Source organism: Teleopsis dalmanni, chromosome 1 (assembly GCF_002237135.1).
Source record: "Teleopsis dalmanni isolate 2A chromosome 1, ASM223713v2, whole genome shotgun sequence".
Taxonomy (NCBI): Eukaryota; Metazoa; Arthropoda; class Insecta; order Diptera; family Diopsidae; genus Teleopsis; species Teleopsis dalmanni.
Genome location: NC_051846.1, coordinates 3,882,781 through 3,896,122, shown reverse-complemented (window position 1 = coordinate 3,896,122; position 13,342 = coordinate 3,882,781). Strand labels below are relative to the sequence as shown.

The 13,342-nt window shown below is 29.5% G+C and overlaps 1 protein-coding gene across 2 annotated transcripts; it reads left to right on the top strand.

Moving 5' to 3' along the window:
- The first annotated feature begins 2,459 nt into the window (after positions 1-2,459).
- Positions 2,460-12,973, top strand: LOC119666017 (proton-coupled folate transporter-like). Of its 2 annotated transcripts, none has more exons than XM_038075286.1 (8): positions 2,460-2,502; positions 6,977-7,100; positions 10,884-11,135; positions 11,197-11,560; positions 11,617-11,723; positions 11,777-12,115; positions 12,186-12,511; positions 12,579-12,973. In XM_038075286.1, exons 2-8 carry the CDS (start codon positions 7,086-7,088, stop codon positions 12,736-12,738), a joined length of 1,563 nt encoding a protein of 520 aa, XP_037931214.1. In that variant the 5' UTR covers positions 2,460-2,502; positions 6,977-7,085; the 3' UTR covers positions 12,739-12,973. The 2 variants fall into 2 exon arrangements, with proteins under 2 accessions (XP_037931214.1, XP_037931208.1); XM_038075280.1 differs by lacking the exon at positions 2,460-2,502 and adding an exon at positions 2,628-2,723.
- The last annotated feature ends 369 nt before the right edge of the window (positions 12,974-13,342 follow it).

The following is a 13,342-nucleotide window of genomic DNA, read 5'->3' as shown; positions in this document are numbered from 1 at the left end:
TTTACCTAACCTAACCTACTGATATTGCACTTACCCAAACTCACTATCACTATCTATTTCATAGTCTTAATTTGATTGCACCGTTTCAGTGTCTTGTGTCAAACAGAAGTATCATTCAAGGCATTACATGATTAATTTATGGTTTATCGATTGTTAATGTTGATCGTCTAGCAACCGTTGAACGTTCCACAATTGTAAAAAGTAGTAGAAATCCAAAAATAACTGTTAGAAAACTATTATTTTTACAGAAAGACATCGCATGATGTGGTATTTAACCTTAATCATAAATATAATTTATTAAAATCTACTTTAAGAATAAAAAAATAGTTAAGACTGTGGTTTTGTATCTCAGTGAACAAAATTAATTTTGTTTTCTTTACATTTGCAGAATTATATTTCAGCTATATATTCATAGTTGCAGAAAAAAATTTCTTTGGAACACAGAATTTGATGCATATATATAAATAACTTTTAACTCAAACTCATTTACATGGCAATTTCATATGGGTTCTATGGATAATAACAAACAAATTTGCCTGGTTTCACAATAAGTCTGTCTATATTAAGTTTCTAACTAATGGAGCCATCCCAAAAACTCAGAGATTGGTTGTTTAGTTTTAGTGAATAATTAGCTTTACCCTTTTGCTTCCAAAAATTAATCATTATTTGTTGCTGACAGAAAACGATATAGATTAATTGAAACCATTATTTTGAATTAATGTAGTTCAAGAAACCTTTTGTCTTTACAGACAATTAGGCTGACATACTCCTAAGACAATATTTCTCTAAATTTTTCATTCTTTATATATACTATATACTCGTAGTACAAACATAGACAGACATTATTAATCTTATTTGTCTTGCCAGTTCTGTTATAAACATTTTTATGAACCAAGTATACCCTTTATTCAGAATTGACTAATAGTGTCAAAAGAGTTTGGACTGATCGTTTCTGCTATCACAATACACAAAACAAAATTTATAATTAATTAATATTTATATATAATTTAATTTATATAATTTATGACTACAATAAATCTCGCTAAAATATAAGCACAAATTTTTTTTAATTTATCAAAGACACACACCAATTGCCTACTTGCCTTAGCGGCGATCGTGGTGAAAATATCTCCAGGCTGTGGTGGTGGTGAAATATTTGATCAACTATTGATCTGCAATTAATATTTGCATATTAACGCAAATGTATTAGAGGTTATTTTAAGTTTTTTCTCGAAATCGATAAATAATTTAAAAACACATATTTAATTATTCTTTTTATTGGAAATATATAATCTCTTTGTTGAAGGGAAGTTTTAGAAGATTCAAAATTATTAGAGTTCGTCGGGACAAAAAAAAACACGGTGTTCTGTGATATTATAGCCGATAAAATATCCATTGGAAAAAATGCTTTTAGTTAAAGTTATATATTTGGTTATAATTTCTTCCTTGTTGAGAAGCAAGACCCATCTAAAGTTGTGTTGATCCTTGAACTTTGTTGTTCTGATATCGCGTTATCCAGACACTTGCCACTTCAGTTGTACTGGATATTAGGTTGATCATGTAAAGCAGTGTGGTGATGACTTTAGTAGTTAACATCTAAAGTTCCACACAAAAAGTGTAAGTATTCATGCTATTACTCATTATAGACTTGCATTTTTTAACCAAGTATTGTAGTCTACATTGAGTAAAAGTATAAATATCCTCACTTTTTGTGTGGAATTTATGATGTTAAATACTAAAGCCACCACGACACTGCTTTACATGGTCAACCTAATTTTCAGTACAACCGTAGTTACGAGTGCCTGGATAATGTGCTATCAGATTTCGTCTCTGATGAGGTTTCGCTGTTGAAATGTTACTTGATACTAGTTGTACTCTAAAACAGTATAGGGTGATACCCTATAGATTTCAGTCACCTATCAGAACAGTCATGCCTTACCTTGAAAGTACTTTAACCTCTATTCCGATGAACGAAACAAATAGTGACATGAAGACACTTTCTGTCAATAAATTGAAAGAATTTACGATTGTGAAAGATTTGTAAATAACTTATCTCAACCAAACAATTGTAGTGATTACTAGATTATTCAATCTCAGATAATAAAGTACTTATTTTCAAAACCATATGTGGACCTGTGGAATATGATGAATCACAATCTTTTTAAGTTTAACTTTACATAACTCAATATGAAGTTCATTAATAAATTAATTATTTATTTTTAAATTCAATATTTGTCACAGCGAGACTGCTAATCTGTCTAAACTATTCTAATACTTAGAAGTTGCTCGGTCACATATTACCGCATTCAGTATTTTTGGAAGCTTTTGATAAGAACCGAACGTGTGTTCTCTAACACGAACAGATACTTTTCCAATTCGATAGAACCATTGCTTATCGCAGTGTAAGAACATGGAACTGCGAGTTGATTTGAGTTTAGTTTTAATTTGTGTGGCAGATCGATCGGTTCGTTGAACGCTCCACGCTCATTCACAATTTCGCGGGTACTTGAGATACTTTTTGTTATTAATGAATTTTGTTATTCTTTTTGAAATGTTCTTGTGATTTATTTTATTTTTTGTGTGAAGTAAATTTATTGCTTTTATATACAGAACATATATTAAAAAAATTGTTATGCTAAGATTTTTATGACAAGAAGTTGTTTTTCTGCTATTTGAGACGTGATTTTGTGAAGAAACCTCATATCAATTATTACTGAGTGAATGTAAATAAATAAAAATAATTAAGTGTAATTAAAATAGAATATATCAGAAGAATATATTATAAAATTATTACTATATAATTAATGCCTTAAAGCAAAAAGTGTGTGATTTGCTAGAAAAATAAATTTTAAAAGATAGTTACTGAACAAAAAGCGAAAGGAACGATTCATAATAGAAACCTAAATTATTAGCTACTGAACTATCTATTATAATTATAATTTTAATCATCAAGTCAATCAATTACTTAAGATATTTGTATTAAGCTACTTAATAATACTACATTTACTTTAATCTAATATCGCAATCAACATTGTTGGAATCACTTTCTACCCATAGTAGTACTTAAGTGAAGTTGTTGTACTTACTTGTATCTTATCAGTTATTACTAAAATACATTTGTCAAATATCTTCGATTGGTTTGTGAATGGCGTGGAATAACACTTATCATGCCAATCTGACATCAAACGAAACTATTTATGATATTGTAATTACGACATAATTATGATAATTAGCTACTGTTCGCTCAATTAGTAACTCGTAAATTATTACCATTTTAAAGCAGTGATAAGGAAATATTTTAAAAATAGATTGATTTGAGTACGAAAATTTATTGCAATCAAGAATCGCAGAGATTGCGAAGCTTCCGTCAGACAGAATAATCGTGCTCGTATTTCCATAAATCAATAAATGCTCAATAAGAAAGGGAAAATAAATATTTAATAATATTTAATCATGTGAAGTCCATTCACGAAGTATCCGCACTTATCACTCCCCAACCGTGACAAATTGAAAAAATTATCGCGGCAGATAGCAATCTGTGCGTGGAGCGGCACTGTGACGTGCCCGAATCGTCGCTCGTTGAGCGGCTTTTTATGATTTCATTAAGCCAATTACTTTGCAATTTATTTGCACTAACAAACGCTAAACGATTTTCATACGAAACTATAATTGGTATTTTTTCATGATAATTTCTATTGACAAATACGATTAAATGAACCGGGAATTCGCGGTTTGCGGTTCAGCGTTTAAGCGTTTGAGCGTTTGAGCGTTTGAAAATCTTTGAACATAGTATGCGCGCTGCTGATTCGCAATTCCAAACGCTAATTAAGTTTCTTTGAGAAAATCTCGTATTCGTTTAAATAATTTAAAAATTTAAAAATAATTTTTATTTACTCAATTAATTAGAACTGAGATTTTATTTGTTTAGAAATATGGAGCTTGTTAATTTTATACTTAACTAGCTATTATTTTTTATTTCGTTTATTTGACAATAAAACCAGGAACTCAAATATTTAAAAAAAAGCTCACAGATACTTAATAATTTTTAAAATTTAATTAAAAATTCTTAATTTATTGAAACACTAATTAATAGTTGGAAATTATCTGAACACATAATAATGACAGTAATAAAAGCAATAATTATATGTACATATATTATCTGTTAAAGTGTTTTCCATAGATGCTGTACAGTATGCTCAGACTGTTAATCTAATAATTAACAATAGGATTAATAGACTAGACATTGCGCTAATGGGGGGAGTATATATAAGGAAAAATTTTTTTTTGGCATTGTTTTTAGAGTTCCATAATATTTTTGTATTGTGTATCTTATGTGTATCTCGAGGGTAGGAGTATAAACCTACAACATGATTGGCAATACCACCGCCTGGAAAAAATATAGCCAAATTGGTGGTCTAAAACCAAAGATAACAAAAGCCTTACGGAATGTTTCTCACAATGTTTGACTTTTCATGTTAAAGAGATGTAAATATATTATTTACAAAACATTATTATCCATCGTTCATTGAAGATTGATACCATCATAAGCAAGTTTAAGAAACTTTAACCCACGAAAACCCCCTTTTAGAAATGAACAGGTGTGATTTAGTCATTTAAATGTAAAAGTCATAGGGCTGATAACTCCAATAATTAAAGGATCTTTGAAAATAACATTTAGTTCAAATAAAATAAATTTGAATGGAGTTAATAAAGATAATATTGTCTCCATAAGTCACACACGTTAGTTCTAATGACATTCTAACATTCTAATAATCATTAGAATGACTATTATTTATGATAATGTCCCTCAGCTCTAATACATCTATTCCAAAGTTCCTTTAATTTGTGAGTCTCTTACCCACAAAATGTTTTTTTTTTCAAAATGTTGATAGAAAGCAAGAGAGTTCTTTGGATAAGCCTAATCCCTAACTTGATTTTTTGAGGTCTGTGATGTGTTGTTATATATGATGTGTTGTTATTGTTTTCTTTACTAGGTCTTTTTTCACGTAGTTTCTTGCATCTTATTGGTCCGAAATGTCGCAATATTTATCAGATTTTGTTATTTACTACATAGTTTGGAGATGGCTTACAGACGAAACTATTTTCTCATCCCTAGAAAAAATATTCTGACGGTAATGTATTCTTTAGCTATTTCTAATGATAAACTCGAGTTTGAGTCAAGGAGATAAAAAGCTTCTAAGTCTTTTGTTATTATTAAAAACTATGTTGTTGGATCCTAGTCTTATCCTTATCAGTCACTTTAAAATACTACAAAGGCTAAGACTATTAAGTGGTATTCGAAGATAGTTTTGCCACATTGTTAGTGAATGTGGCTCCCAATTTGTAAAAAGCGTTTTGAAACGTAAAACCTCATATAAAATATAACTCAATGTATTAAATAATCAACTACCAAAATTCTTTTAGTCCATCAACATTCTTCCAAAACCATTTGCTGAATTTAATTTGACCTAATTTATTTTTCTCAAGATAGTGATAAACTTGCTATCCGTGTTAATGACTTTATAATGAGGAAGATTTAGTGGTTTAAAACAAGAATTGACTTTGTCGTTGTCATATGAGCAAGTAATTGAACGAATGTCTCTGGATTAGGGCAACGCAGGTTGATAACCTCCATGGTACCAAGCAGCTGTACAAAAGCTTTTGTATAAGTATGATTTTATGTAGTCACAGGACGTAACTGATACATCGCTTATCTTTCACAAAATCGGTATTTACTTTATTTTTACACCTTCACTTGAAATATTTCTCAGGCATCTTCACTACCTTACCATAGAATATGTAATTTTAATATCCTTCTTGCAAGGATTCGATAATGGATCAAACTCACACAATATAACATAGTACATTATCCATATTAACCGATCTTCATTAAGAATTTACCCTGTGCACAATGATTAATTTTCTCTATTGACAAAAACTGATATTAAGTTTCGGCTATATTTAAAAAGTTAATATTAAATAAGTGTTTTATATTTAATAAACATTGTTCATTATTGTTTATTGTTATTTGTTCTTATTGTTTGTTTAAGTTTGGTTCAAGCGTAAATCTGTCACATATTCCACTTAAACTGAATATGAGCCCCATGGCACCACTAAGGTGATCAGCTGTTTTTATGTGGAAAAGATAGTAAGGAGACGCGTGCACTTTTTTAACAAAAAATATAGAGATTTAAGTAATTGTAATTAAGAACGTATAATTGAATAAATAAAATAAAAGTTTCTGAACAAAGAAATATAACAATATTATTATATGCTTTATTTTTTTTGTTATTGATTTCTATTATTACAATACAATAAAAATTACAATATTAATAAAATTTTTATTTATCATTTACAAATAGGTAAAACAGTAATATTAATGTTTTTAGAAAATAATTGCAGAATTCTGTTGATATTTTATTTGAAGTGATTTTTATTATATTAAATTTACAATATCACATTAAATTATTTATTTATTATTAATAATTATATACTATATAATAACAATACATTATTTTATATTATGTTATATATTATATTGTAATTATATCCATATATTATTTAACATAAATATTTAACAGATTATTTTATTATGATATATAAATAATAATATGTACTATATACAAAAATTATATTAAATATGTTTTATTATTTTAATTATATTATTAATTATGTATATATATTATTCAATATAAATATTTAACAGATTATAATGTTATTATATTATATAAATATTAATACTAATTATAAAAATAATATTAAATACAAAGGACTCATCTTTGCACGATTGTTATTTAGCATGCTAAAAATATTTAACTCGACACTATGACATTTTCGTTAATTAGCATATGTTTAGCATACAGAATAAAAATCCTCATATTATTATATAGTAAATTAATTTTAATATTGTTTTCTATTAAAAAACTACCTAAGCGAATGTTTTATTGCAATAAAGCTTTTTGACTTATATTTGCAGCCGTAAAAGCTTTTGGCGAGCTTTCCACTCATAACATTTGGTGCTGTAAGCACAGTTCGTTCTACAGAAAGCAGCTGAGCTACCGCAGTTGATACGAGAATCGTCAAGAATGGACGCTAGTGAGGTGAGCCAGTAAATTTATTCATTTATTAAATATATTGAAACTGAAGGTGAATTTAAAATAAAATTTTAATTGAATGAAACTAATATAATAAAAAATTATTCATGTTAATTAAATGAAAAGAAGTGAAATGTGGTTTTGAAATATTAAAATAATTGGCAGCTGCCAATTGCCGCGCATTGTTTATGTCACGAAAAGAGAGAACAACCCAGAAACGTGTTCCGCTCAATTGAAAATAAACAAAACAAACAAGCGCAAAAATTATTCACGTGTCTTCTTGTCTTGTTGATATTTTTAAATCTTAAAAACATTTGTTCCGTATCAGTGAATAAATTTTTTTATCAATTAAGCTATTTTGTAAGGTACTTGAAATTACTAAAAAAATTGTTGTTAAGTTCTGTTAAGTTAATGTTAATAAAAGTGTATTATATACATCATTAAAATAAATATTAAAGAAATATGAGAAATAAAAATAATTGCTTGTGTCGCATAAAAACAAATTGTGTAAATTCTCTTCAATCAGCAATTTTTCATAAAAGATAAAAATAATTTAAAAAAAAATAACATTTGTTTATTTAAAAATTCATTTGACACCACACCGGAGTCACATTCTGCAATCGTAAGCATTTACAGCAGCTTTACGACTCTGTAAAATATTTTCTCTGCTGTTCGTATTAGTAGAGTTGCCAACATTACGAATATGAGAAAAACGTCGCTTTATGTAAAGTTTACAGCGAATCTGAAACGATGAAAAATAAACCAACTTTTTTCGAGTTTAACTAAATTCTATTAAGTAAAAATGTGACCTATATACGTTAGCTACTTATGTGGAAAGTGTGGAAATATATAAAAATAATATAAATAAAATAATGAATTGAATTACAGATTATATTCACAAAATATTGGTCTCGCCCGTGCGACTCGTGGACTAATATTAGCATGACTTTCTCAGTATTACGTACCTAGATTACGTTATATACATAAGAAAGAACCAGTCATACAACAAATAATGACTCTACAAACAGAATAGTATTGAAATTTAACAACAAAAAAATATAGAATAAATTAATTCAATTATTCTACAGTTGGTTTATGAATTCGTTCTAATATAAACACAGCAAGTGAATTTTTTAATAAAACTTTCATAGCAAAATAACAAAACTCCAAATGTGCCTCCAAGTCCAAAGTTGGTTAAGGTGCGCTCTGAGCTTCAAATTTGGCAGGGCACGAGTTCGATACCTGGTACTTGCAGTCTCAAAAAAATTACTTGCGAATTCAAATAATACAAGAATTATTTTCAAGATCACTGATGCTGAGTATTTGGCAATACTCGAAACAGCTGTATGGTCAGCCAAAAATTCAATTATTTAAAATAATATAAAACTAATTTCTGTTGGTGTAGTTCATTACTGTTCGAAGAAATCTCTTTTAAAAATAATAAATAAAACTACAATAAAATAGAACTACAATTTTGGTGCAGATTTTGTCAACTCATTTAATGATAAATGATTTTCGCATATTACTGCACTTTAGTGTTTCTAAATTTCATGAAAATACATTCGATCTTTCAAAACAAATACGGCTTCTGATTCAAATACGACTTAAAATGTATATATATCTACGTACTTTCGATTTTTGGAGTTAAACATGTTATTATGCAGCGTTTACACTAGCTTGACTTTGACGATATTTTTGCATATATTTTTGCATATATCATTGTGTTTGTATATTTTGCTAAAAATTGAAAGAACCCTATATGCTTACTGAAATATTCTTCCGCAGTTGTAATTTCCGTTTAGTGATACGTATAGAATAAATATTACTTTATCTACAATATTACCTTTCATTCGGTGTATGAAATTTTCCAATAGACTTAGTGAAAAAAGTCTTTGGTATCAAAATATTGACATATGGATAGAATCCATAGTAACTCCATATCTTAAAAACCGCTGAACAAATTTTAAGGCCTAGCGCACCAATGTACTTCAGAAATAACTTATTTTGATCTTTACTTGCTTACTTACTTGGCCGATACAGACGTGAGTCGTTTAGTTTTCAGCAAAAAAATCAAAATTTGTTGGATAGTATTATTGATCTGCCTTTTTCCAATAATGTTTAAACCACAGCAATCATTAATCCTTTGCTAACGAAATAAGTAACAAATATTATTAACAAAATTAAAATTTAACGTTTTGTTATGTATTCGTATTTCATACTCAAAACCTTTTATTTATTTTAACAATTCATACAGAGTAAATTTTTATACTTTATTAAAGATATTAAATTAGTGTAAAGTTTTTGAAAAGCTTTATATTTTGGTTAACATTTTTTTCATTAACAAAACTTGATACTCAATAAAAATTCCCGATTGACATAAAATTGTCGCAATCGACTTCGTACTAATTATCATCATAATTTTTTAAAAATTCAGATAAAACAGTCTTTATATTAAATGCTGTTACGCTCACCTTCCCGAATATTGTTTATGATTCATATAATACAATGGAAATGATTAAAAAAATAGTGCTATATATAGCAGAAAATTACTTTATGGCAGCACCATTTTCGACAATGTTAATAAAATAAGAAATGAGAAGAGACAGTTTTAAGTCTGTCCTAAGCTGAAAGAATTAGTAGCACAGATATTACGTTTTGTAATAGAAGTACAATAGATGGAACAAAAGCGATGTCTATATATCATTACCAGACAGAACTTGACAGCAAACTAATTACCTTATATCCAAAGGTGGGGTAAAAACTCACAGGATTAGATGACAGAAATAACGAACTATATGAGATAAATATACAAGATTTTTATAATAATAATGATAATATTTTATTTTAATGATGATATTTGGCATAAACTTTAATAGTAGAAATATAAAAAAAGTTTACATAAGTAATAATTATGAGTTATTGTTCATATTGTAGTCTACAGGAATCTAGACAGCAAGTAAAAGGAAAGGAATTGTGATAAGGTATACATATGGGTTAGGATGTAGATATGTAATGGTTGACTGAGCGGTGAGATGACTGTTAAATAGGAAGAATGGATTTGGGATAGGGGAGATTTAAATTGAACTCAACTAGGATTATAAGGAAAAACCTAGCTATTTCATTGGCACAATAATTATGAGTTGTATGTGTCACATAAATTGAATATAATATAGGTATATGTTATGTTAATTTTAATCATCCCTTTTTAACATAGTTTTATATTTGCATATGTGAAACAAAAATTAAAGTCTGCTTTAATACTCGAAATACTTGACGAAAACTAACTTCTATATTCAAATTTCTTGCTAAGAGGGATACAAAACATTGTTGGCAACTAACTCTAACTCACACAAATAGAGCTGAAGAGTTGGTATTCGACTTCAACTCGTATTAGAAGACTTTCATATCATTTATTTTACATCAGGCTTTGTAAATACCGGTCACGTCAATTATTGTTCCAACAGTCATGTCATAATTGCATTGAAACCTATAAATACCTAATAAAACGTTGAACAGTTTCACACTTTTCAGAAAGATTTTCCACAAAAAAAAATTTACGATATATCGGAGTTCATGAACACATGTGAAACGAAATATCAGAGTTCTCGAAGTACAAACTATAAGAGCACTGCCAGTATGAAAGATCCTTTCTTCATGTTCGTTTATGAAACTTTTCATGTCGATCACGTATAGCATTTTTATTTTAGATAGTAGACCGTATTTAAAAATATTTGTCTTATCTCCTTTATCTATGAACTTTAATTTTAATATTATTTAACATACTTTTAGGATGGTTCTGCAGCGAGTGTAGAAGTGTTGAGTAAATGGCAACAGTTCAAACGAACTTGCATGTCGCCATGGTACAAAAAAATCAGTGTCGAGCCAACAATGTTTCTATACATGTTTGCCTTTATGATAACCTCAGTTGTCGAACATGATTTTTTCCTCCAAAAAGCCTGTCGGGTGAACAACAATTTCTCCGATGAAATATGCAGCAACATTCGGGCAGATGAGTACAAGGAGTACAAAGAAAAAGTTCAAGTGAGTATAATGAGTATATGGGTTCGATTGATTGGTTTGCAAAAATATACAGATGGTTTAGGTCACAACAGCAAAATTTTACCAATGGGAAAATATATCGGCACATGTCTTCCCTATAATTTTGGCTTTATTTCTGGGTTCATTTTCTGATCGTCGAGGTCGTAAATTTCCTTTGCTGATGGGTTTATGCGGCAAGTTTATTTATTCGGTTATGATAATAGTAAATGCCAAAATGAAGACATGGCCAGTGGAGTATATTATCTACACGGCTACTCTGCCATCGGCGATAACGGGCGCGGATGTTGCTATATTTGCATCTTGCTTTGCTTATATCTCCGATGTGTCAACACTAAAAAATCGCACTTTACGAGTAACCATATTGGATATTTGCTACTTGAGTGCAATGCCAACTGGCGTTGCTCTAGGTTTGTTACTTTCTAACTAAAGCGTTTAAGTCAAAGCTTAATTCTAACTTTTTCAGGATCATATCTCTACAATAATGTACTTAAAAAGTCATATGCCAATATGTTTGCTGTTAATGCTTCCTTGTTGGCGTTGTCTATTATTTACACGTTGTTTGCTTTGAAGGTTAATTGAAGGATAATTTTATTTTTGAATTCATATTGAAATTTTTCTTTTAGTGGCAAACGACGCCAAAGCAACGGCCGTTAAGTGAACTCGGTTGCTGTGGGTTCTTTGCTGACTACTTTGATCGACAGCATGTTAAGGACTCGCTTTCAGTTTTAGTCAAAAAACGTCTGGGACATCGGCGTGTATTCCTTATTCTCCTATTACTGTCCATGTTCTTTTATACTTTCCAACGCGATGAGAACGGCTATCTATACCTCTATACGACATTTAAGTTCAATTGGGAAGTTGACGTATTTAGTACCTTCAAAACCGTCAAGTCAACTGCGTATGTGGTTGCAATGCTGGTAGCAGTGCCAATTATGAACAAATGTCTAAGCTGGAGGGACACGGTAAAAATTCAATTACTAATAAACATTGACCTTTCTAGCTAGTTACCTTTATTTATTTTTGACGCTTTAGAGCATTATATTTATTGGTGCCTGGGCGCACATATTTGCACGCTTATTTTACTACTTCGCTAGCACAGGAGAAGTGTTTTATGCGGGTGCATTGGTTTGCAGCTTGGGTCCAATTGTGGGTCCAATGATTCGCGCGATGACTTCGAAGATTGTGCCACTATCGGAACGTGGCAAGATTTTTGCTTTGCTTTCAGTTTGTGATAATGCAGCGCCTTTTATAAGTGGAATTTGTTATTCGCAAGTTTATCAAGCTACACTCAATACAAACGGTGACGGGGTGTTTCTATTGACTATAGCTACACAATTGGCCGTTTTTATTCTAGTGCTGTAAGTACTAATTAACAAAGAAAAATATAAGAGCCTATTTATTACATGCGTGTGTTCCTCATTTCAGTTGTATACACATTGTACTGGGAGATCAACAATTGGCTGTGCCGGAAGTTACAGAAAACGAAAGTGGCCTTATTACTGATAATGAAAACAACGGCACAGTGGTTAATGCTAATCCAGAAACGGAGACTAGTACTCGAAAGTCCATTGAAGCGATTAATTAAAAATATTACATCCGTTTTTGATTTTCTACAACTAAGTTCCTTTTCTACGTAAATCTTAAAGTATCCTTGTAGCATTGTATAGATTTAAGTTAAGACATTTTATGAATTTTATATCAATCATTTTGTACAATTCCATTAGAAACATTTGTTAAGTAGTTTTACGTATGTAAGTCAGAAGTTTATATTAAACTGGACATATCAGAACGTTTTTGATCCACGTTTATTTGTAGTTCTCCACCGAAATAAAGTGTTTTATTAAAAAAAGAATATTTTTAATTTAATTACTTCAAATTTGAACGTTTATTTCAGCAGCCTAGGCAATAAAGAGCATATGCGGCGGTGGGTTCTCACATGGGGTTTTAGTACTTACCACTCAGGGGACAAAAAAGATGAGTAATACATAAAAAACTTATATAGAGAATATATAGTGAATATAGTGAAATAGTGAAATAAAAACCTATCACTGCGTCAAATTTTCTAAAAGATCTCGTATTGATACTATATTGTTATATTTATACTGTAATATATGAACTAAGTATTGGCCTCTAAGCCAAGAGTTGTACAAATTTTTTCACAACAATAACAACCTTTAAAGAATTAAATT